General features: G+C 49.7%; 1 protein-coding gene across 2 annotated transcripts; it reads left to right on the forward strand.

Annotated features, from left to right (window-relative positions):
* The first annotated feature begins 3,935 nt into the window (after positions 1-3,935).
* On the forward strand, positions 3,936-17,156 carry CES3 (carboxylesterase 3). 2 transcript variants are annotated; one of them, XM_002694809.6, is made up of 13 exons: positions 3,936-4,053; positions 5,157-5,361; positions 5,466-5,604; positions 5,756-5,889; positions 6,348-6,501; positions 6,609-6,713; positions 7,606-7,707; positions 8,065-8,202; positions 13,485-13,565; positions 14,838-14,985; positions 16,015-16,164; positions 16,316-16,394; positions 16,506-17,156. In XM_002694809.6, the coding sequence occupies exons 1-13, from the start codon at positions 3,972-3,974 to the stop codon at positions 16,699-16,701; spliced, it is 1,713 nt and encodes a 570-aa protein (XP_002694855.2). In that variant the 5' UTR covers positions 3,936-3,971; the 3' UTR covers positions 16,702-17,156. The 2 variants fall into 2 exon arrangements, with proteins under 2 accessions (XP_002694855.2, XP_010812953.2); XM_010814651.4 differs by lacking the exon at positions 5,157-5,361.
* The last annotated feature ends 7,096 nt before the right edge of the window (positions 17,157-24,252 follow it).

Consider the following 24,252-nt stretch of genomic DNA (forward strand, 5'->3'; position numbering starts at 1 on the left):
AAGTACACCCTTGAGCTTGAGATGACCAACTCTGGATGAGAAAGGAGACTTCTTTCTAAAGAACACTTTCTTTTGGTGTTTGTTTTTTTTTTTTCTTTCTTTTTTTTCTTTTGTTGTTCTTGTTAGTTCATCGCTAAGTCTTGTTCGACTCTTTGCGACCCCATGGACTGTAGCCTGCCAGGCTCCTCTGTCCATGGGATTTCCCAGGCAAGAATACTGGAGTGGGTTGCCATTTCCTTCTCCAGGGGATATTCCCAACCTAGGGATTGAACCCACACCTCCTGCATTGGCAGGTGGATTCTTTACCACTGAGCCACTAGGGAAGCCCGTTCTCATGAACACTGTCTGGTTCTAATGCTTCCCCAGCATCCTGAAAGCATCTGTTGGCATGCATGCTTCTGTTTTTCAGTCCTTCTATGCACAGTGTACTTCCCAAAAGTGGACTCCCAGGACTAGTTTTAGGTAAACTGATTTTTTGAACAGCTTTATTGTGGAATAATTCACATACACATTCACCCATTTTAGGTGTGAAATGTTTTATAAATTTGGATAAATGTATAAGACGTACAACCACCATCACATCAAGTTTTAGGATGCATCCATTGCTCAGAAAAGTTCCTTTGTGCACCCTGGCACTGCCCCGAACCTGATTCCACACAACTACTAACTTGCTTTCTGTTGCTATAGTTTGCCTTTTTTAAAGCTTCATATAAATTGATTTTTTTTTTTTACCAGCTTCTGTCTCTTAGCATAATGTTTTTGAGATTCAACCAGTAGTTTTTCTCTTTTCTTGCTGAAGAAGACTCCATATATGACACGCCACATTTTACCCATTCATCCACTGACGGACATTTGAGTGATTTCTCCTTTTTCCCAGGTGGTGCTAGTGGTAAAGAACCCACCCGCCAATGCAGGAGACATGAGACATGGGTTCCATCCCTGGGTCAGGAAGATCCCCTGGAGAAGGAAATGGCAACCCAGTCCAGTATTCTTGCCTGGAGAATCCCATGGACAGAACAGCCTGGTGGACTACAGTCCATGGGGTCCCAAAGAGTCGGACACGACTGAAGCGTCTGAGCATTTTTAGGCTATTTTCAACAAAGTCGCTATGAACATTTTCAGACAAGTCCCTGGACATATGCTTTCATTTCATAAATAGTAAATTGCTAGGGCTTCCCAGGTGGCAGGAGCAATAAAGAACCCACCTGTCACTGCAGGAGACATAAGAGACACAGGTTCAATCCCTAGAGGACAGCATGGTAACCCACTCCCATATTCTTGCCTGGAGAATCCCATGGAAAGAGGAGCCTGGAAGGCTATAGTCTGGTCCATAGGGTTGCAGAGTTGGACACAACTGAAGCAACTTAGCACACATGCAAATAGCTAACAGTGGATTCACTGAGTCATATGGAAAGTGTGTGCTTAACTTTGAAAGAAAATGTCAAACTGCCTTCCAACTTGACTATGCCATTTTTGCATACTCATTAGCCATATATGTGAGTTCCAATTACTCCAGATTCTCACCAGCACCTCGTCTTATCAGTCTTTTACATTTGATTAATTTAATGGATGTGTAGTGGTATCTCATTGTGGCTGGTTACCTCCCTCCATCACCCACCTTCCTCTTTCTCAGTCTCTCTCTCATGAGCCCTTGCATGTACCTGGGATTCTGAGAGAGGGAATGGCCCCACCAGGGAAATTTCCAAAGAGGATTCAGGAAGCTGCCCTGGTTGTTTCTGGCAGGAGAGAAATTTGGTCCTCAGGCTCTCCAAATTGAGGTGTGAGCTGGAACTCCAGGAGAGGATCTGGCTTCCAGTCCAGCCATGACCTTCACCCAGTCCCTCAATGAACAGCACATTCAGCTGTTCGAATTAGCAAATATTTGCCAGTGCATTGTACTCTCCACCCATCCCCCCACCTCTCACTCCCAGCCAGTCATGTTCCTGACACTGGGGCCCATGGGGTGGGGGTCTCCCAAGCCAGCAGAGAGCCGGACATCCTGTTCTGACACAAGAACAGGCTCCCCTTGCCTCTGGTTTCATACCTCATGTTTTCGTGCTGTAACCTCACTTGAACCCTGCGAGGTGGCTCCTCTTATCATCACTGTTTAATGGAAGACAAAACTAGGCCTGGAACTGTGAAGTAACTTGTACCAGGTCACACAGCTGACACGTGGCAGAGCCAGGATCTCAGGGCAGGAGGGCTGGCTCTGAAATCACGTTGCTTCAGATTTGAAGTCACGTTGATTTGAGTTGCTACAAGGAGTCTTCCTGCCCCATTTCCTCCATCATCCCTGCCCAGGAGTCTCAGGCCCAGTGGAGGGTAGTGCCCTGCCTCCACCGCTGCCACGTGAGGCCACTTTCAGAGAGTCAGCCTACCTGAGAGTTATCCCCAGCATACACCCTGGGGATCCTCAGCGCACAGGCCCCTCAGCAGGGCTGCTCGGGCCCAAGGCATCATCCAACCACCATGAAAAAGAGCTTGTCTGTTTTTCAAAACATTAAACACAGAACTACTACCAGCAGTTCCATTCCCAGCTCTACAGCGAAGAGAAACGAAAACATAGGACCGCACAGAAACTCATAAACAAATGTTTACAACAGTGTAATTCATAAGAGTCAAAAGGAGGAAACAACCCAAATGCCCTTCAATGAATGAATGGGTAGAAAAAATGTTGCTGCACCCACAGTGAAATATTATTTGACCATAAAAAGTAAGTACTGATATGTGCTACACCCTAGATGAAACTCCAAAACATCATGCTGAGGGAGAGAAGCCAGATACTAAATGTCACATATCATATGATTGCTTTAATGTGATACATCCAGAATAAGTAAATCTATGGAGTCAGAGAGCAGATTAATGGTTATCGGCTCCTCAGGGGATGGGGTTATTGGCATGGAAGGTGAGGGGGTAGGAGTGGGAATGGAGAGTGACTGTTTAATGGGTAGGATATATTGCTGGGGTAATGAAAGAATTTTGTAACTAGAAAGATTGCACGAAATCGCAAATACACTAAATGCCACTGAATTGTATACTTTATAATGGTTCATTGTAATGTGAATTTGGTGGTGGTTTAGTTGCTAAGTCGTGTCCGACTCTTGAGACTCCCTAAACTGTAGCCTGCCAGGCTCCTCTGTCCTTGGGATTCTCCAGGCAAAAATAGTGGAGTGGGTGCCATTTCCTTCTCCAGGGGATCTTCCCAACCCAGGAATCAAACCCAGGTCTCCTGCCTTGCAGGCAGATTCTTTACCGACTGAGCTACAAGGGAAGACTCGATTTTTTTTAAAAAAGGGACTTCCCTGGTGGTCCAGTGGTTAAGAGTCTGCCTTCCAATGAGGGAGATGAGGGTTCAATCCCTGGTGGGGGAACTAAGATCCCACATACCTCCAGGGATCTAAGCCTGAGCACCCCCAACTCCTGAGCCAGGAGATCTTGCTTGCACAACAAAGACCTGATGCAGCCAAAAATAAATAATTTTTTTTAAAGGGGGCGTCAACCCCAGTTCCCTCTACCCTGCTGCAGAGCTCAGGTGCCCCTCCAGCAGGTAGGACCAGACAGTGGCCCCCACCCCAGTGAGCTGGTGCACTCAGAGCAGGACTGGCACCGGGGTCATGTCCACTATTCACTCAGGTAGGTGATATGTGTGTCTTGCAGTGAGTGTACAAAGTGTTCTGGAAGTCTTGGTGTCAGGAGAGCTGGAACTTGAACCCAGGGTTGTAGAGCACCTTCCCTTGCCTAGGGCTGTCATATCACCCAGGCTCCTGCTGGCAGGGCTGCTCTCCCAGCCCCACCTCCCTCCTCCCCCAACCTGGGTGCTAGACTCTGGGTCTTTGGACTGGCCACCAGTCAGGTTGGGGCGGTCTGCTGAGGCTTTCCTAACAACCGTTTAGAGATTGGCTGTGCCAAAGGGCAGGGACATTGTTCTACCTTCCACCACTTCTGCCCACAGTTGAGTGTGAGTAAGAAGCATGGGCACAGTGGTAAGAACCGGGTCCAGGGCCCTGGTCGGGGTGGCCTGTCTGCTCCTGGCATTCTCTGCTACAGACACTGGTAAGACACACCCGCAGGGCCTGCAGAGGTGGGAGCTTCTGGGTTGGTGGGAGGACTTGGAGGAAGGGGCAAGAGTTGGGTAGGGACAGGGAAGGTGGGCAGCCTGCTCAGAGAAGGAGCCCTCTGTTCTGTTCAGTTGTTCACCGGAATGCCAAGGGTTGAACATCCTCTCTGGGCAGGGGCAACCATCCGGGTAATGCTACCCACCTCTTTTTTTTATTATGATAAAACATACAAAACATAAAATTTACCATTTTGACCATTTTTAAGTGCAATTTGTCATGTTTTTAAGAGTTCCTAGGATTTCATTTAATCAGTAAGACACAGACATAGAAATGATTATCATGAGAAAGAAAGTTTACTTGCCATTCCCTAGAAACAGGGCCACTCAGGGAAGCAGGGGTCCCTCAGGAGGCAGAGGAAATGAGCAGGGTGGGGAGGGATGTGGATGAGAGCTTTCATTGTTTCCTGTGGGAGGAACAGGTGAGACAGGCAGAGTAGGTCTGGGTTAGCTCACTGGAATGGTTTCAGTAGGTTCTGGGGCACGGGGCTGTCCCTAGTTGTCCGGGACTTGGCCTTGCATTGATTAGGGCAGGTGGTTAGTTGCCAGGAGCATGAGGGTGCCCAGAGGTGGCGGGGGCCGGGGGCATGGCCTCTGGATGGACTGTGAAGGGCACATGTCTCAGTGAGTGGTTTACCATCTCTAAGAACTGGCTAGCCCTGGGAGGGCAAGGCCAGCGAGCCAGATGTCAAATTATCAGAACAGAGAAACCAAAAAGATAAGGTTGTCACACCTTATTCAGCAGGTGAGAGTTAAGAGAGGGCAAGTGGCCGGCCCAAGCCCACCACCCACTGCCCACCTGGCAGGTCTGTGGGTTGCAGGGTAGTTTAGCTTGATCACTACGGGGAACTGACTCAATCTGGAGAAGAGGTGGGGAGAGGACTTAGGTGGTAGTCACAAGACCCGTTTCACAGGTAGGCTGGGGCAGTTCATCAGAGTGCTCAGAACCCGGCCTGGCAGAGGAGGTGCTCAGAGAGCAGACTAGTGGGTCCATCTGCCACCCCATGCACACTCACCCACAGCCCCTCTGTCCTGCCCTCAGGGCCGGGGGTCACTCAGCCTGAAGTGGACACACCCCTGGGCCGTGTGCGAGGCCGGCAGGTGGGCGTGAAGGGCACAGACCATCTTGTGAACGTCTTCTTGGGCATCCCATTCGCCCAGCCGCCCCTGGGGCCCCACCGGTTCTCGGCCCCGCGCCCAGCGGAGTCTTGGGAGGGCGTGCGAGATGCCAGCAGGGCCCACGCCGTGTGAGTAGCCCCGCGGAGGTGGGCAGGCAGGCAGGTGGCAGGGGTCCAGCTACCTGGGCTGGTGGGGCTGACCCATTGGCCCTCGGGCTCCTCCTCCACCACAGGTGCCCACAGGATCCGGAGAGAATGAACAACAGCAGATTTACGCTGGACGGAAAGCACCAGACCTTCCCCATTTCGGAGGACTGCCTGATCCTCAACATATACAGCCCGGCTGAGGCCCCCTCGGGGGCAGGAAGGCCAGTGAGCTGCCTAGAGGGCCCTGTCCACCCAGCCAGTGCGGCCAGGCTTGATTTCTCCCCACTCCCGCTTCGAAAGTGCTCCAGGAGTCCCCAGAAGGCCCTGAGCCAGTCAATGGGCAGCCACAATCACTGACCCACGGCCGTCTCTGCAGGTCATGGTGTGGTTCCACGGGGGCTCTCTCGTGACTGGCACCGCCACCTCCCACGATGGGTCTGCCCTGGCCGCCTATGGGGACGTGGTCGTGGTCACAGTCCAGTACCGCCTGGGCTTCCTTGGCTTTTTCAGGTGAGGCAGCAGGCCTGGCGGAGGGCAGTGACTGCATAGGGTGAGGGTCCGGAACTCGAAGCGAGACCGGGTCCCAGGCAAGCAGGGTGCTGGGCCGAGAAGAGTCAGCTGAGGCTCCACTCCCTTGGGGGAGGGGCTCAGCCAAAGCCAGGGTTTGACTTGGGCCTTTGGGCACAAGACTTTGGCTCCTGGCCTGTGGGTCAACAGAGTCTGTAGGGTCAAGGAACAACACATTCCAGAAGCCGCAGGAGAGCCAAAGCTGGCGGGTTGCCCAGCCAGGCCCACCCATCCCACATACTGGGAATCTTGCTACTGGGCGTCGCTCATAGCCAGGCCAGATTGAGGAGCAAGGGAAGGTGGGGCATCCCAGGGGCTGATTCAGAGCAAAACTTCAGAGGCTGAGGAAGATCTGTCAAGGGATCCAACCGGCCCTAACCACTGCCCCACCCAACTGCCAGCACTGGGGACAAGCACGCTCCTGGCAACTGGGGCTTCCTCGACGTCGTGGCTGCTCTGCGCTGGGTGCAGGGGAACATCACCCCCTTTGGGGGTGACTTCAACTCTGTCACCATCTTTGGTGAATCTAGCGGGGCCTCTGTCGTCTCTGCCCTGGTGAGTCACCCCAGGGAGGGAGCCAGCATTGGTATCTCCTGTGGTCCCAGACCTCCCGGATCTTCTGCCCTCCTCTGACAGCCATCTGTCCTCCACATTGCCCTCAGGTCCTGTCCCCGCTGGCTGCAGGGCTGTTCCACAGAGCTATAGCACAGAGTGGAATCATCACCGTACCGGGGTTACTGGATCCTAACCCCTGGCTCCTGGCTCAGGTCTGCATTTCTTTCACTCTCTCACCCCCTGTACACCTGCCCTATGCTTGCTCTTGGAGTCCCAGGGCGGAGGTGTTAACCAGTAGCCAGCTCCTTGCTGGCAGAGAGGGACACACTAGGCTGAAGGAAACACATGACCAGTGAGAACTCAGGGAAAACCGCCAGAGCTCCTAGGGTGTGACATGGTCCCTGAAGTCATCCCTCCAGCCTCACGGGCTACCTGACCCTGCTCCAGCCTCAGCACCAACCACGGTCCCCTCCCTGCCAGAGTAGCGCACACATGACTCCCTCCCCACCTAAACCCTCTCTCCTTTCCTTGTGTGCCTGCATACTAAATCACTTCAGTTGTGTCCAACCCTTTGGGACCCTGTGGCCTATAGCCCACCAGACTCCTCTGTCCATGGCAGTCTCCAGGCAAGAATACTGGAGTGGGTTGCTGTACCCTCCTCCAGGGGATCTTCCCAGACTTAGGGATCGAACCTACATCTCTCACATCTCCTGCGCTGGCAGACAAGTTCTTTATGACTAGCATCAACTCCTTCCCTTACTCCATAAAACTTTTTTGAGCCCACTGACTCTGGGACTAGAGTTAATTAGATAATGACACTGTTCTCACAGGGGTAGAGGGGACCCAGACACACACACACACACACACACACACAGATAGTGACAGTAATGACTTAATGGGGGACATATGGAGTGCCTGGGGACCACCCAAGCTGGTGGGCAAGGAAAGCTTATCTGAGTTGGTGGTGGATCTCTGGCCAGTGTCAAGGTCCTGTCTCTTACATCATTGACCCGTTTCTCCTACAAATTTGTCCTCTGTGGGAGGCAGAGGGCTGGAAGTGGGCACTGATGGGCGAGAGGGAGTCAAGACACTTTTCTTTCCCAGACCCTCGCAGACTCCTTGGCCTGCAACTCTGACTCCTCGGCTGAGATGGTGCAGTGCCTTCGGCAGAAGACGATCAAGGAGATGATCCTCGCCTACAAGTCGGTATGCTCACTTCTTGGGGAATGGCAGTAGGCAGTGACACAGAGGGGATTCTGTCCAGTGCCTGCAGGAGCAGAGGGCCAATCATCAGTGCAGGGTGAGGCAGCTACCCAGGAGGTGAAGGGTCTGGGGGCATGAAGAGGGGGGCCACCCCAGTCCTGAGGGTCTTCTAGCAAAGAAGACGGCTTAAAAGCATCATGGGCCTGGTCTCCCAACTCCCTCCAGTCTTCTCACCTTGGTGATCTCATCCCCTCTCTTCTCCTTAAGGCTCAGCCACCCAGGCAGGCAGCCAAGGCATCTCTAGGGTCCCATCTGTTGAGGGCCTGACTGGGAGGCTCTCTGCTTTGTTTTCTCCTGTAGAAAAAAATAGCTTCGTACAACATCGACGGCACCTTCTTTCCCAAGAGCGCTGAGGAGCTCCTGAGGGAGAGGCAGTTCCCCTCTGTGCCCTTCCTCTTCGGTTTCAACAACCATGAGTTTGGCTGGCTCATCCCCAGGGTGAGTGTGCCCTTCAAGGCCCTCCCTGCCCCATGTGGTTCTCTCCCACCCCGACATCATCTCCATGTGCTGTGAGCTCAGACCCTTCTGTCTCATAGGTGAGGAAGCAGAGGCTGACCCAGTTTCATTTTCTCAAAGCAGATATTTCCTTCTTAGGGACCACATTTTTGTACTTTCTAGGAAGTACTGATCCATAGCATATTCCTGCCTTGGTGTCTGGTTTATGAATCAGGCTCTATGAGACTAGTTTGTGTGACTCTGTACCTGAGAGACCAAGCCCCCAAGATTCCCAGGTTTCTGACAATGTCAAGTCACTGGGAGACATCATGGCCCACGTGCCTTCCAGTCCTTTTCAGGTGCACAGAACACCCCACACAGTGTCACCGTCATACCTTCCTTCTAAGCATCTTCTCATATTTCATTCTCACTCTCCCACCCATCTTCACAATGAATGAATTTAATGCCTGCAAAACCTTCCACAAAGAAAGGGTCGTCTCATAATTTTCCTTCATTTCATTGCTTCGGCAGCTTCTCATTTTAATCACTGAAGCTAATATTGCAGTGAATGTCTTCATGTCCACAGCTTTGTCCTTTGACTTATTTCCTTGGATTTAATTCCCAGGGGGACATTTGGGTGCTTGTTAGATGAAAGCCTTAAGCAATGTTGACACTCACTGAAGTTTGTAGGAGTTTACAGTCCAGGTGTGTGTGTGTGTGTGTGTAATAGCAGAAGAGTGCCCTGGACTCTGGTAGGCAGCCTTGCCCCCACACTTGCAACATTGAATTGTGAGTGTTAAGTGAAAGACAGCCGACTTGGCTGGCTCCCAAGACATAGGCAAACCTGTCTGGTGTGGAACGCTGTGCCCAGGACTTTGTAGCTAAAGATATTTCTCAGGTTGGTGACTCAGCGGGCTGCTCACCCCATCACTAGTGCAGGCGTTCCTTCCACTCTCCATAGGAGCACAACCATAACATTTTCAGCCAACTAGATGTTTACTAAGTATCCACGGCGAAAGCTTTAGCCATGAAAAGTAATCTGTATTCCTAATGGAAACCTCTCCACTTCTTACATGTTGCTATTGGTACCGCACTTTCTGAAATTACTTCACTGATTCAAGCTGCCACCAGCAATGTCTACAGGTTTTTTGTTTTGTTTTGTTTCATTTCGTTTGACTGCTATGAGGCTTGGGGGATCTTAGTTCCCCGACTAGGAATCAAACCCAGGCCCCTTGTGGTGGAAGCACAGAGTCCTAACCACTTGATCACCAGTGAAGTCCCTGGAATCTACAGGCTTTCTTGCAACCTTACCAGCATTTGCAGAGCACAATTTTTTAAATGTCAACTTTTAAAAAATATAATTTACATAGCATAAAAGTTACCTCTTTAAAGTGTACAATTCAGTGGTTCTTAGTATACTCACAAAGCTGTGCAGCCATCACCATATCTTATTCCAGAACATTTGCTTCACCATCACACAGAAAGAAGCCCATACCCATTTAGCTGTCACTTCCCATCCCTCCCCATGGCCCCCACCCCAGCACTTGGCAATCATGAATCTACTTTCTATCTCTGATCTACTCTCTGTCAAGTCTATGGATTTGCCTCTTCTGGACATTTCATATAATAGAATCATACACTATTTGGGGTTTTGTGTCTGACTTCTTTCACCTAATATAATGTTTTCAAGGGGCGTCTATGTTGTAGTGGATATCAGTACTTCCCTCTTTTTTATGGCTGAATAGTTCAGTGTATGGGAGAAGGCAATGGCACCCCACTCCAGTACTGTTGCCTGGAAAATCCCATGGATGGAGGAGCCTGGTAGGCTGCAGTCTGTGGGGTCGCTAAGAGTTGGACACGACTGAGCGACTTCACTTTCACTTTCCACTTTCATGTATTGGAGAAGGAAATGGCAATCCACTCTAGTGTTCTTGCCTGGAGAATCCCATGGACGGAGAAGCCTGGTGGGCTGCAGTCCATGGGGTCGCACAGAGTCGGACATGACTGAAGCGACTTAGTAGTAGTAGTAGTTCAGTGTATGGATACACCACATTTGTTTATCCATTCATCAGTTGATAGACAGTTGGGTTGTTTCCACCTTTTTGGCTCTTATGGATTCCCCTGCTATGAACGTTTGTGTACCAGTTTTTGTGCAAATATATGCCTTAATTGGTCTTGGTTATATACTCAGGGATGGAACCAGTGGGTCATGGATTAAGTCTATGCTTAATCATTTCAGGAACTGCTGAAGTATTTTTCAAAGTAGCTGCACCACTTTATATTCCCACCAGCAGTGTGTAAGGATTTCAATTATTCCACATGCTTGCCAATGCTTGTTAATATCTTTTGTTTTGATTGTAGTCATCCCAGTGGGTGTGAAGTGGTATCTCATTGTGGTTTTGAGTTGCACTTCCCTAGTGACTAAAATGGTGAACATCTTTTCATGTGCTTATCAGCCATTTTAATATTTCCTTTGGAGAACTGTCTTCTGTTTTGCCCATTTTTAAATTGAATTATTTGTCTTTTTATTGTTGAGTTGTAAAATTTTTCGTATATTCCAGGTATATGATTTTCAAATATTTTTCCCATTCTGTGGATTGTATTTTCACGTTGTTGACAGTATCCTTTGCCACACAATTAAAAAAAAATTGATGAAGTTTATCTGTTCTTCTGTTGTTTGCCCTTTTTTTTTTTTGTCATACCTAAGAAATGATTGCTAAATCCAAGGTCATAAAGGTTTACCTCTATGATTACTTCTCAGAATTTTATAGTTTTAGCTGTTATATTTAGGTCTAGATTCATTTCAAGTTAATTTTTGTATATGGTGTGAGCTAGGGCTCTTTTGCACATGGTATCTTCTTGTCCCTGCATGATCTGTTGAAAAAAACTATTATTTTCTTATTGAACTGTCTTGGTGCCCTTATTGAAAATCAGCTGGTCATGAATGAAGGCGTTTATTTCTGGACTTTGAATTCTACTCTATTCATTTATCCTTATGCCACTGCCATAGTATCTTGATTACAGCAGTATTATAGTAAGTTTTAAAATTGGGAAGTGTGAATTCCTCAACTCTGTTCTTCTTTTTCAAGATTGCTATATTATTTTGTCAGAGTTGCCATAACAAAGAACCACAATCTGAGTGGCTTAAACAATGGACATTAAGTGTCTCACAGTCCTAGAGGCTACAAGTCTGAAATCAAGATGTTAGCAAGATTGGTTCCTTCTAAGTGTTGTGAGAGAGAATCCATGCCTCTTTTTAATGTTTCCGTTGGCCTCGTGTATTCCTTGGCTTAAGGATGGCGTTCTCTCTCTGGCTTTCCCTCTGACCTATCTATCTCTGTGCAAATTCCCCCTTTTACAAGGACACCAGACACACTAGACAGTGCTCTGTGCTCAGTTGCTTCTGACTCTTTGTGACACCATGGACTGTAGCCTGTCAGGCTCCTTTGTCCATGGGATTTCCCAGGGAAGAGTACTGGAGTAGGTTGCCATTTCCTTCTCCAGGGGATTTTCCTGACTCAGGGATTGAACATGCGACTCTTGTGTCTCCTGCATTGCAGGCAGATTCTTTACCCACTGCGCCATCAGGGAAGCTGATACTAGACTAGAGCCCACCCTAATGATTACCTCTGTAATCAACTGAACTTGACTAATGGCCTCATCTTTACACAAGATCACATTCTGAGGTACTGGGGATTATGACTCCACGTGTATTTATGTGGAGACACAATCAGTCCATAATTGTTTAGCTATTCTGAGTCCCTTGCACTCCCATGTGAATCGTGGTTGGCTTGTCCATTCCTGAAAAGAAAAAAAAAAAGCAACTGAGATTCTGATTGGATCACACTGAATCTCTAGTTCAATTTGGGAAGTATTGTCATTTTAACAATATTAAGTCTTTCAATCCATGAACATGGAACATCTTCACATTTAGTTAAGTCTTCTTTAATTTCTCTCAATTATGTCTTCTAGTTTTTAATGTACAGTCTTGTACTTCCCTTATTAAATTTATTCCTAAGTATTTTATTCTTTTCAATGCTATTGTAAATGGAATTGTTTTCTTCATGTCACCTTCAGATTATTCATTGCTAGTGTATAGGAGCAATTGGGATATTGATCTTGTAGAACAACTGTTTAAAAAGTTTTGCTACTTTAGCTTCTGTGGCCTTTAGTTTAGTACCTTAATTCCTAGTGAAGATTAACGTCTCCTCTTGGGTATACACTTTTTGTGTTTGTTTATCTGTGAATTTTTTGTTCCTGCCACTACAAAGATTAGCCAAGAGTCTGGGAGCCATGAAAATAACTTTAATAACTTTAACCTTTCTATCCTGCTTACTCTGTCAAGGCCTTTATGCATTAACCCAGTTCACATAACAATCCCATGAGGTAAGATATTGTTCCTCCTTTTACAGATTAAAAGGGGCTTCCCTCATAGCTCAGTATTCTTGGGCTTCCCTTGTGGCTCAGCTAGTAAAGAATTCGCCTGAAATGTGGGAGACCTGGGTTCGATTCCTGGGTTGGGAAGATCCCCTAGAGAAGGGAAAGGTTACCCAGTCCAGTACTCTGGCCTGGAGAATTCCATGGACTTATGCAGTCCATGGGGTCGCAAAGAGTCAGACATGACTGAGCAACTGTTACTCACTTACAGATTAAGAAACTGTGACATAGAGAGTTTAAGTAACTGGTTCATGTTATGTACCTAGTAAGTAGTGGAGCTGGGACTTAAACCAGAGACCCAGCTTTTAAAACTGTAACATGCAAAGCCAACATTTTTTGAATTATTTATTTTATTTCTATTATTTATTTGGCTGTGTCAGGTCTTAGCTGCGCCATGCGAACTCTTAGTTGCAGCATGTGGGTTCCCTGACCAGGGGTCGAACCTAGGCCCCCTGCATGGAAAGCAGGGTCTCAGTCACCAGACCACCAGAGAAGTTCCTGAAGTCAACATTTAATTTTAAAGACAACATTTGAACTTTCTTTGTAACCCCTGCTACAGGACCTGGGGGTCTTGATGTTATTCTATGAAAATATTGAACAAATTCCGAGACTGCTGCTAAGCCCTTGCTTGTTGTATTTGGTGCTTTTCCCTCCCTCCTGAATTAGAAGTTTATTTTTAGGGAGGTCTTCAGGCTAGTGGGTTTGGCCACACTTGGCTCCATAATGGGCTCATGGTCACAGGGCTGTGAACACTGGCCTGCTCCAAGCTGGGAGCTGGCTGGGAAGGTGAGGGTGAGGGGCATGGGCCGTGATGAGGCTGCACTAAGAGGGCCTTGGTGTCTCCACAGGGCTGGGGTTTCCTGGATAAGATGGATCAACTGAGCCTGGAGGACATGCTGGCCATCCTGAGGCCCTCCTTGACCAATATGGTGAGAAAAAGGCAGGAAAGGGTAGTCCAGTGGGGCTGAACCCGACACAGTCTCTACCCGCTACCCTCCAACACCCAGCTACCTACCTGCCACCAAGCCTGGGGGGCAACTGTTGGATTTTAGTTCTGTCTAGGAATCCCCTTGGACATGACACAACATGGTTCTCAGAGCAAGAGCATCACCACATCATTTTCATCACAGACTACCCGTAATGAGCACACACTCTCTGCCAGGGACTGTGCTGTGTTGAGCACTAGGACAGGCATTCAAATCCTCCAATCCTCATTACAACTTTGTGAAGCAGGGACTTTCATTATCCTCATGTTACAGATGAGGAAACTGAGGCTCAAGGCCTCGTGGTAGGTAAAGGGCAGAGGCAGAGCTTGTGCCAGCCATCTGATCCCAGAGCTTAAGATGGCACTGCCAGACCTGAAACCAGGTGGTGCACGCGTGCTAAGTTGCTTCAGTCCTGTCCGACTCTTTGCAACCCTATGGACTATAGCCCGCCAGGCTCCTCTGTCCCTGGGATCCTCCAGGCAAGAATACTGGAGTGGGTGCCATGCCCTCCTCCAGGGGCTCTTCCAGACCCAGGGATCGAATTCACATCTCTTAAGTCTCCTGAATTGGCAGGCAGGTTCTTTACCACTAGCACCTCCTGGGATGCCTGAAACCTGGTGGATCTGGGGTCAAATTCTGACCCTGGCTGCTTGTCCACAGTTAACCTTCCATTTCTCCACTCATAAATAGGGATGCTACTTCCCACCCGTGTGAGCTGTTTAAGAAAGATACTGGATGCTGTATTGGAAGAGTCTGGTATCCAGGAGGTGCTCAATCGATGTACATTTCCTTCCTTTGAGACTCTCTAGTCCCTCCTCACTCACACAACCTCATCACTGCTCTCTGGAGCTGGGGGAAGTCCCATGATTCATTCTTCCACTAACTTCCTAGTAAACTTCAACTGAGTGCCTGCTCTAGGCCAGAACTCTGTGATTCACATAGGCTGCCAAACCACCTTACAGGGAGGAAGTGACTTTCAGAGAGGTTCAGCAACCTGTCTGAGGTCACACAGCCAAGCAATGATTGCAGAGCGAGCATTTAACTCCAGATTTGACCTCTTCCCACCCAGACATCATCTAGAACCCCCAAGGAAGGCAGGTGGCTAGCCTCCTGGCACATGAGCCCTGGGATATGAAAAACGCCAGACAGGAGGATGCAGGACTTCTTGGAAGGGTCTGCCATGGCTATGGGATCTGACAAGGCCTCTTGCCCCAGGATGTGCCCACTGAGGTGATGCCCACCATCATAAAGGAATACCTAGGCAGCAGCTCAGATGGACAAGCCAAGCGAGAGGCCCTCCAGGAATTGTTAAGTGACATTATCATAACCTTACCCATGTTGCAATTTGCGAGAGACCTCCAAGGTAAGCCTATCACTGTCTAACCTGTCCCACCCTTCCCACTTGAGCCCAGGACCTGAGCTATCACAGGTGACACAGCCTCACGCTCCACTGCTTCCCCCACTCACCACTTCCTCTCCGGGATGCAGTGTTACAGCAATGAGAGGTGACTCTGGCAGGACACTCTGCAGAGGAGAAAACCAAGGCACAGAGAGATGCAGTGACCTGTCAGAGGTCACTCAGAAGGGCTTATCACCAATTCTCTGGGATTCAATTGACTCATGAGTGATTTTTCCTGCTTTCAGCCTTCCTCCTGGGAGAAGTCTTGTTTCCTCCAAGCTTCATGGCTCAGCAGTCCCCAACCTTTTTGGCGCCAGGGACTGTTTTCATGGAAGACAATTTTTCCACAGACCAGGAGTGGGAGGGGGATGGTTTCAGGATGACTCAAGCACATTACGTTTATTGTGCACTTTATTTCTATTTATTATGACATCACCTCCACCTCAGATCATTAGGCATTCAATCCTGGAGGCTGTGGACCCCTGTTGTGGCTAAACCCTAACATAGTCCTAGAACAGTTCCGAGTTCCTGTCTTTGTGACCCCTTGGGCAGATACATAACCCTTCTGGGCTCATTTTCTCATTTCTAAATTGGCTATAGTAGGGACTTCCCTGATGGTCCAGTGGCTAAGATTCCAGGCTCCCAGTGCAGGGGACCTGGGTTCTATCCCTGGTCGGGGGGAACTAACGATCCTACATGCCACAACAAGATTTGGTGCAGCCAAATAAATAAAAATTTAAAGAAATAAAATGGCAATCATAATGCATAATGATCTAACCCATAGGTTATTATGAAGATGAACTGAATGATGACACATAAAGCACATGGACTGGTGCTGAACATCCAGCAAGTACTCAGGAAAGGCTTGCTGTTCATCATTTTGTCATGATCATTATTATCACTGGTACTGGTGCTATGATGAGCCTGGCTTAGCAAAGATAGTACCTGATCAGGCTGTGGGTGACCATCTCTCATCCAGCCCTCTCTCCACAGATTCTGGTGTCTCCATCTTTTTCTATGAGTTCCAGCATCGACCCAGTTCTTTTGCGAAGATCAAGCCAGCCTGGGTGCAGGCTGATCATGGGGCTGAGTTGACCTTCATGTTCGGCGGTCCTTTCCTCACGGATGAGAGCTCCATGTTGGGTGAGGATGATGGACCGGTGATCCTTAGGTTTCTGGCTCCACCAGGGGAGGAGAGGGGCTTGCAGAAACAGAGGTCTCAGGTCAGCATAAGGGACCCTGGAGTCTCCTTCAGGACCCACCTGAACCTGATCCAAGTCTGTCCTTCCCACAGCCTTTCCAGAAGCCACAGAGGAGGAGAAGCAACTGAGCCTCACCATGATGGCCCAGTGGACCAACTTTGCCTGGACAGGGTGAGTAAGCAAACAGGCCTGCCTGGCTTTGGGCCTAGGACTACTTAGAGCTGCCTGCCTGGGAGCAATACAGGAGGCCTTGGTCTTCATTCATTCATTCCTCCCACCCAGGGACCCCAATGGCAAGGGGCTGCCTCTTTGGCCACCGTTCAACCATGCGGAGGAATACCTGGAAATCAGCCTGGTGCCACGGGTCAACCAGAAGCCAAGGGAGGCCAGAATGCAGCTCTGGGCAGAGATACTTCCCACCAAGTTTGGGCAGTGGCAGCAGAAGCAGAAGGGCAAGAAGGTCCAGGAGGAACTCTGAGGCAGGCCCTGAGACTTCTGGGCTGGAGCTCAGCCCTAGGGGTGACCACATCCCAGGCGGGCAGCCTCCTTCTCTCCCTGCTGTGCTATGTGCTAAATCGCTTCAGTTGTGTCTCTTTTGCAACCCCATGGACTGTAGCCCACCAGCCTCCTCTGTCCCTGGGATTCTCTAGGCAAGAATACTAGAGCAGGTTGCCATGCCTTCCTCCAGGGGATGTTCCTGACCCAAGGATCAAAGCAGGGTCTCTTACATCTCCTGCATGGGGAGGGGGGTTCTTTACCTCTAGTGCCATCTAGGAAGCCCTCCCTCACTGCTAAGAGACTTTAACCCAAACCAGGCTGATGGGCAGTCATGTCTCTTAAAGCAGGGGTCCCCAACCTCCGGGATCTAATGCCTGATGATCTGAGGTGGGGCTGATGTCATAATAAAAGAAATAAAGTGAACAATAAATGTAATGCACTTGACTCATCCTGAAACCGTTCCCTCCTCCCTAGTCGATGGAAAAATTGTCTTCTACAAAACCAGTCGCTGGTGCCAAAAACGTTGGGGACTGCTCGCTGCATTAGAGCATCAGCCCCTCTGTGACTCCTGTGAAATGTTGCCTGCTTCTCATGTAGGGGGATTTTTCCCAAACTTCCTCCTCTTCCCACTTGCTCCAAGGAAAGTTCCAGCTCATACCTCAAGCTCCGCAGAGGATCCTCCTCCGGAAAGCCTTCCCTGCCTTCTCTGGGCCTGGCCTGAGCTCTGTCCATGACAGTGTATCCCACTCTAGGCTGGCACTGCTGGTTTCAGTGTTCCTCTTCCCCTCTCAGAAGCTCTCTGAGACTGGAAATCAGCCTGACCCACTCTGCATCTCCCATACCAGTATCAGGCAAGACCTGGGGTTAAAGGATGCTTGCTGAGTGAGAGACTGAGAAAGTATGAGGATGGGGACTGTTGCATGTGAACCCAGGCCCTTTAGGCAGCAAAGCTCTGCTTAGTTCTGGACAAATGTTGTCCTCTCTGATCAGATGGGTGGGTGGACTCTGGTGGCAGAGACCTGGGGTTGGAGAGGGTGGGTCCTGCGGCTTCAGGGGATCCAGCGGACAACCGACCTCAGAGGCCTCTGACTAGGGCTGGGGGAGGTCCCTGTGTCCATGCTGCCCAGTCTTGGCCCTTGCACAAGACAGAGCAGAGTCCAGCAGGGCCAGGGCTCCCACCCTTGGACGTGAGATGCAAACTTCCCAGCCCTAGTACCTCACCCACTTATGGCCTGCCTGGGCTCTTTCCTCTCCCCCCAGCTGAGGGAGACTGACTTCTGGGGTTGCACAGTTCTCAGAGCACCACCAGGACATGGGAGAACAGGCTGGGGGTGGGTGTCTGGACTAGTGCATCAGTCAAGCTGCTGTCACAGAGAGAAGACAAGGTCTGCCCTGTCAGGCAACAACAGGTGAAAAGCAGCCAGAGGTTTTTGAGTGGGGCACACATTTCTTTCTTTTGTTTGGTTTTGAGGATCAATATACCCTTCCCTTGAGACATCTGGATTTTAATACAAACACAATGACTTCCCCTCCCCCCACTATCTCGTCCCACCAACTTTGGTCCCACATATACCCTTCCTCAGTCAGACTAAGTTCCTGGCTGCTGCTGCTTGAATGAAAACTACTTGCAGTTGAGACCAATTCTGTTTTGTGCACTCATGCTAAGTCATTTTAATCATGTCCAGCTCTTTGTAACCCCATGGACTGTAGCTCTCCACGTTCCTTTGTCCATGGGGGTTCTCCTGGCAAGAATATTGCAGCGGGTTGCCATGCCCTCCTCCAGGGGATCTTCCGGACCCAGGGATCAAACGCATGTCTATTATGTCTCCTGCATTGGCAGGAGGATTCTTTACCACTTGTGCCACCTGGGAAGTTCTGTCTTGGGAAGTCCATTTAGGGCAGAAAAGAGTCATAAACCAGAGAGGTTCCAAATCATGCTGCTCGGCTACTCTAAAGCTGCCTGCCACCCTCAAAGCAAGTTCAAGCTCTTTACACAGCATTGAAGGCCTCCTTTTATCATCCCCATGTCCCCACAAGCTGGTAAGAGAGTCTGACAGGTAAACAGCCTCCAATTCCACAGTGTGTTACTGGAGACACAAAGAGCTGTAGGAACATAGAGGCATAGACTGGCCTGACTTGGGAGACAGGGAAGGCAGGACATCTAGGCTGACCAGCAGAAGTGGCTCAGGCCAGGGAGGGTAGGCTTGAGTGGTGGGAGCAGGGAGGAGGGCGTTCCTGGCAGATGGAACAGCAGGAACAAAGGCCTGGAGGTTAAGATGTGCTGAGGAAACAGTTCTGTACATCTGGAGAGGCCAGCAAAGAGTAGACTGGGAACAGCCTTGGAGGCTGGACTGGGGGCCTGGCCTGGAGGGTGACAGAGAGCCTGGGAAAGGTTTAACTGGGTGTGGGGGGGTGACATGAACAGGTTGGGGGTGGTGACGAGGGAGGGGACAGGGAGAGCAAGAAGGGGGCCAGTGCGGGCTTCCAGGGCGGGACAGAAGGCACTGGTGAGCTCTAGATTTAGAAGTGACAGGCTGACGTGGTAATTGAGGGGACAAGAAGGTGAGAGAAGGAAGACTCCTGGAGGGTGGGGGGCTGCCTGGGGGTGAGCAGGACTGGGTTGGGAATCAAGGGGTCGGTTTAGACCCTGCTGGAGTTACAAACAGGCCTCTTCCTCCAGGTCTGAGGGCACACCACACCTGGCAGCTGTGGGGAAGTGCGGGCTGGGGGGACACACACCAGCTTCGGTGTCACCACTGCCAGAAAGCTCCAAGGAGGGTAGGGGAGCCTGCTGGTGAGGCATCAGACCGTGTCCCAGGTCAACTTCCTCCCTTCTTCTTCTTCCCCCAACTTCTGGGGTTTTCTGTCCATGGGAGGGAGAGGAATGACTTGGCATGGTCCCAGTGGCTTGGGGTCGAGGGGGAGGCTGTGCCAGACAAGGGGGTGCTCCTAGGATTCCAGTCTTCTTGCTTCTCTACTCTCACTTCCCTGGGCCACTACTCACGGAACTCCCCTCCCCTGCCAGCAGCGCATCCTCCATCCACCGATGGTCCAGCCCCAGGACCCAGAGTGAAGGGAGCAAGCCAGGGGCACCCATAAATTCAGAAGGACCAGGCCCTGCAGGGCAGGGACTGGTGGACCCAGGGAGCCTCCCCAAGGCAGGGTGACGGGAAGGACCCAGTGAGCCGTGTGAGTGTGTGAGCATGAGGGGGTACTGCAGGGTCAAACATGCACACCTGGACCCAGCCACCTGATAAGAGATTGGTAGACACTCCCAGTAGATGCAGACAAGTGTGTACATACCCAGCGCTAGTCACACACACACATCCACACGCATATACCCTCACTAATAGGGTCCCAATACAGCTTAGCAACTACTAGATACATATGAGCAAGTTATTTAGTTTCTTTGTTCCTTAGTTTTCCCTTTATGGATATGCTATGAAGACTGAATGATAATTAGCTGTAAAGTGCCTGTAATAGTGCCTGACACACAGCAAGTGCTCAATAACTGCCCCCTGGTATAGGTGTGTCCACAGATTTCAATTGCTCTGTCTGAGAAAATCATATGGCTCCTTCAACCACAGTTCAAAGACAGAAGAACTGGGGGACATTAGGGGTGCCATCATAATGTTCAGTTCAGTTCAGTTCAGTTCAGTCACTCAGTCATGTCCGACTCTTTGCGACCCCATGAATCGCAGCACGCCAGGCCTCCCTGTCCATCACCAGCTCCCAGAGTTCACTCACACTCACATCCATCGAGTCAGTGATGCCATCCAGCCATCTCATCCTCTATCGTCCCCTTCTCCTCCTGCCCCCAATCCCTCCCAGCATCAGAGTCTTTTCCAATGAGTCAACTCTTCCCATGAGGTGGCCAAAGTACTGGAGTTTCAGCTTTAGCATCATTCATTCCAAAGAAATCCCAGGGCTGATCTCCTTCAGAATGGACTGGTTGGATCTCCTTGCAGTCCAAGGAACTCTCAAGAGTCTTCTCCAACACCACAGTTCAAAAGCATCAATTCTTCGGCGCTCAGCCTTCTTCACAGTCTAACTCTCACATCCATACATGACCACAGGAAAAACCATAGCCTTGACTAGATGAAACTTTGTTGGCAAAGTAATGTCTCTGCTTTTGAATATGCTATCTAGGTTGGTCATAACTTTCCTTCCAAGGAGTGTCTTTTAATTTCGTGGCTGCAGTCACCATCTGCAGTGATTTTGGAGCCCCCAAAAATAAAGTCTGACACTGTTTGCACTGTTTCCCCATCTATTTCCCATGAAGTGGTGGGACCAGATGCCATGATCTTCGTTTTCTGAATGTTGAGCTTTAAGCCAACTTTTTCACTCTCCTCTTTCACCTTCATCAAGAGGCTTTTTAGTTCTTCTTCACTTTCTGCCATAAGGGTGCTGTCATCTGCATATCTGAGGTTATTGATATTTCTCTCGGCAATCTTGATTCCAGCTTGTGTTTCTTCCAGTCCAGCGTTTCTCATGATGTACTCTGCATAGAAGTTAAATAAGCAGGGTGACAATATACAGCCTTGAAGCACTCCTTTTCCTATTTGGAACCAGTCTGTTGTTCCATGTCCAGTTCTAACTGTTGCTTCCTGACCTGCATACAGGTTTCTCAAGAGGCAGGTCAGGTGGTCTGGTATTCCCATCTCTTTAAGAATTTTCCACAATAAACTATGAGGCTTTTCCACTTTGAAATAATTTTCTTGGGCCTGTGTCTGCCTAGAAGGGGTGGCAGGCGGAGCCTTGTGATGTTCTGAATGAGTCTCTGGCCTTCCCTGAGGGTCTCAGGGAAGCTGTCATCCAAGCCCCTCCCACACTTTACCTGCAGTCCCTCCTTTTGGATTTTAGTTGTACGCCCTCTGGTCCCCCTGGACCCCAGTTCCCAGCCCAGCTTGCCTAGGCCCTGGGAAAACCATTCCAAGAACAGGAAGCTACTTGGCAGGGGAACACCAGCTCTGTTACTGGAGAATAGTGGCATCCACACATCCCTCCTCCCTCTGCCCCAGCCCTTGGGCTTCCTTTCCCATCAGCCCAGATTCCTTGTCTGGAGATGGCATTGCCCACTGGAGCCTCTCCTGAGGTGGCCTTGCCCGTCCCTACTGTCCCTGAGCTGACTCTTCTGACTCTGGATGTCTTGACCAGGGCCCAGGGCACCAGGCAATCAGAGGGCCAGGTCTCACCCCCCCAAGTAGCCTTGCTGAGCTCCCTCTGTGCTCAAATTCACCCACATCCTTTCTCTCCCTCAGGGCTCTGGACCATCCTCTGGGGTCCTGAGTAGTTTTATAGGACCTTTGGACCGTCCTCTGGGGTCCTGAGTGGATCCCTGCTTTACAGAGGAAGAAACTGAGGATAAGAGAGGGGAAGCACCTTGCCTGAGGCCACACAGAGAGTGAGGATGGAGCCAGGACCTATTCCCAGTACTGTGGGTCTCCCTCCAGACTGTGCCCTCATGCCTAGAGTGAGCTTTCCAGCTGCTGGAGTCAGGGTCTAAGGGGTTATGCAGGCAGATGGATTCCAATAGCCAGCACTGTCAGCAAGTGAGGCCCAGAGTGGGGAGTTTTGCAATACTTCAGGCAGTACAGAGATGAGAGATGACTGCACCGCACTGACTGGGTCTGCAGAGCTCCAGGCACAGGCTCCTCTTATCAGGAGCTTGGCTTCATCCTGTGATCTGGCCCCTAAGGACACCCCACCCCACTTGTCATGCATCTTTGTAGCCCAGTCATGAACCAGATGGAGCCTCATTTCAGTTCAGTTCAGTCAGTCGTTTCTGACACTTTGTAGCCCTGTGGACTGCAGCACACCAGGCTTGATAGAGCCTCACTTTTCTCTCAAAAAACAGAGGGTGCTGGGTGACCCAGGAGAAGATCACCTAGCATTACATGTCAGAATCTCAGGTTCTTACCCCTAAGATAATGTATTCCCAGAGCCACCTGACTGACCCAGCGCCCTACTCAATGTTCCCTGTGCCCCATGTGGGCATTGGATGGGACCCACTTGAGTCCTAGGTGCTCCAGTCAGAAGCCTGGCCTGGCATTACTCCCACTTATATGGCCCAGGTAAAAGGTTGTTTCTTCCCCAGGGAGAGGTGGCACGAATGGAGCCAGCTGTTGGCAGGACCGGTCCTTAAGGCCCACACAGAGCGGGCCAAGTTGCTGCACAGCTGGGCTGGGGATTCTACATGTGACTGACCTCCAGGCCTGCTGGGCAGGTAGACTCACAGTCTCATCTGCCTTTTCCACCACTCACTTCCCTTGTCCTCCACACTCACACTCCCCTCCACCTCCCAGCTTGGCCCTTCCTTTCAGTAACACATGCTTAGTACAAACAGATAAACTAACCTTGTCACAGCCTGGGAAGCAGAAACAAGTGGCTGTGTCACTTCCCTCAAACCAGGCTCCGTACTCCTATTGATGTGGCCACACATGGACCACGGGGGAGGCCAGCAGATGAAGTAATGAGAAGGGGAATATGATCCAGAAAGAGAAACGTGGCCCAGGCCAGATGAAACTGCTGGTAACCCATACTTCCCTGATCTTGCCTTCCCTGTTCCCTCCCATACCTGACTCTTTAAACCCCACGATGATAGTACATTCTCCATAATGTTGGCCAAAGAAAACATAGAAACTACAGAAAATTGAAAGGAGAAAGAAGGAAAAAAAAAAATCAAGGTCACTGATGACTCTGCAACTCAGAGCCAACCACAGACTCCATTTTGGCATCAATCCTTCCTGTTACTTTAGACATCTCTGGAGTATTTTGGTATGTACTTTCCATGGTCATATTCAATATACAATTTCAGATTCTACCTTTTTCAAGTTATTAAACCACATCAGCTTTTCCCCAAGGACTAATGATGACAGCTGACAATGGGTTTTCCCTGTTTGAATTGCTTTGCCTACATGAACACATTTAACCCTCACTACAACTCGGTAAGTACTATTATTGAGCAAAATTTACAGATGGAAAAACTGGAGTCCAGAAGAGTCACACAGCTTGTAAGTGGCAATGCTGGGATTCAAGCCCAGTAGCCTGGCTCATAACCAGTGCTAAATCATCGGCTACTCTAGAGTCTCATGGAACATGATATTACTGACCGTGTAGCATAAATTATATTCTGTAGGTGTAACATCCTTCTTCACCCATCCCCTACAGTCTTACTGGGGTGAGGCTGTTGTCAACAAGGCTATAGGACACTCATCCTGTAAACAATTTTTTTGTGTATTTTGGATGGTCTCCCAGACCAAATTTCTCGGTCAAAGGATAGGGTAGTTTTGTTTTGTTTTGAATATTTATTTGGTTACCCTGGGCCCCTGACCACCATCACCCAGTTCTGGACTTCCACATCATGACTGCTTCCAGACCCACATGGTCCTGGCTGAGAAAGTCAGCATGTGTGAGAAGGGTTAGGGAGTGTCTGTAAAAGAGACTGCACAAACCAGAGGGGAGCCTCTGTGTATGTGTGGAGGGGAAGCGGGGAGTGAGGCCTTTAAATCCACAGGGAGGAAACCTGGGG

Source organism: Bos taurus, chromosome 18, assembly GCF_002263795.3.
Source record: "Bos taurus isolate L1 Dominette 01449 registration number 42190680 breed Hereford chromosome 18, ARS-UCD2.0, whole genome shotgun sequence".
NCBI classification, from domain to species: Eukaryota; Metazoa; Chordata; class Mammalia; order Artiodactyla; family Bovidae; genus Bos; species Bos taurus.

What these genes read in the sequence shown, in the direction of transcription:
- CES3 (XM_002694809.6), top strand. Translation starts at nt 3,972, where the DNA reads ATGGGCACAGTGGTAAGAACCGGGTCCAGGGCCCTGGTCGGGGTGGCC. An exon ending in GGATGAGAGCTCCATGTTGG is followed by an intron (nt 16,165 to 16,315) that starts GTGAGGATGATG and finishes TCCTTCCCACAG; the next exon opens with CCTTTCCAGAAGCCACAGAG. An exon ending in ACCAACTTTGCCTGGACAGG is followed by an intron (nt 16,395 to 16,505) that starts GTGAGTAAGCAA and finishes CCTCCCACCCAG; the next exon opens with GGACCCCAATGGCAAGGGGC.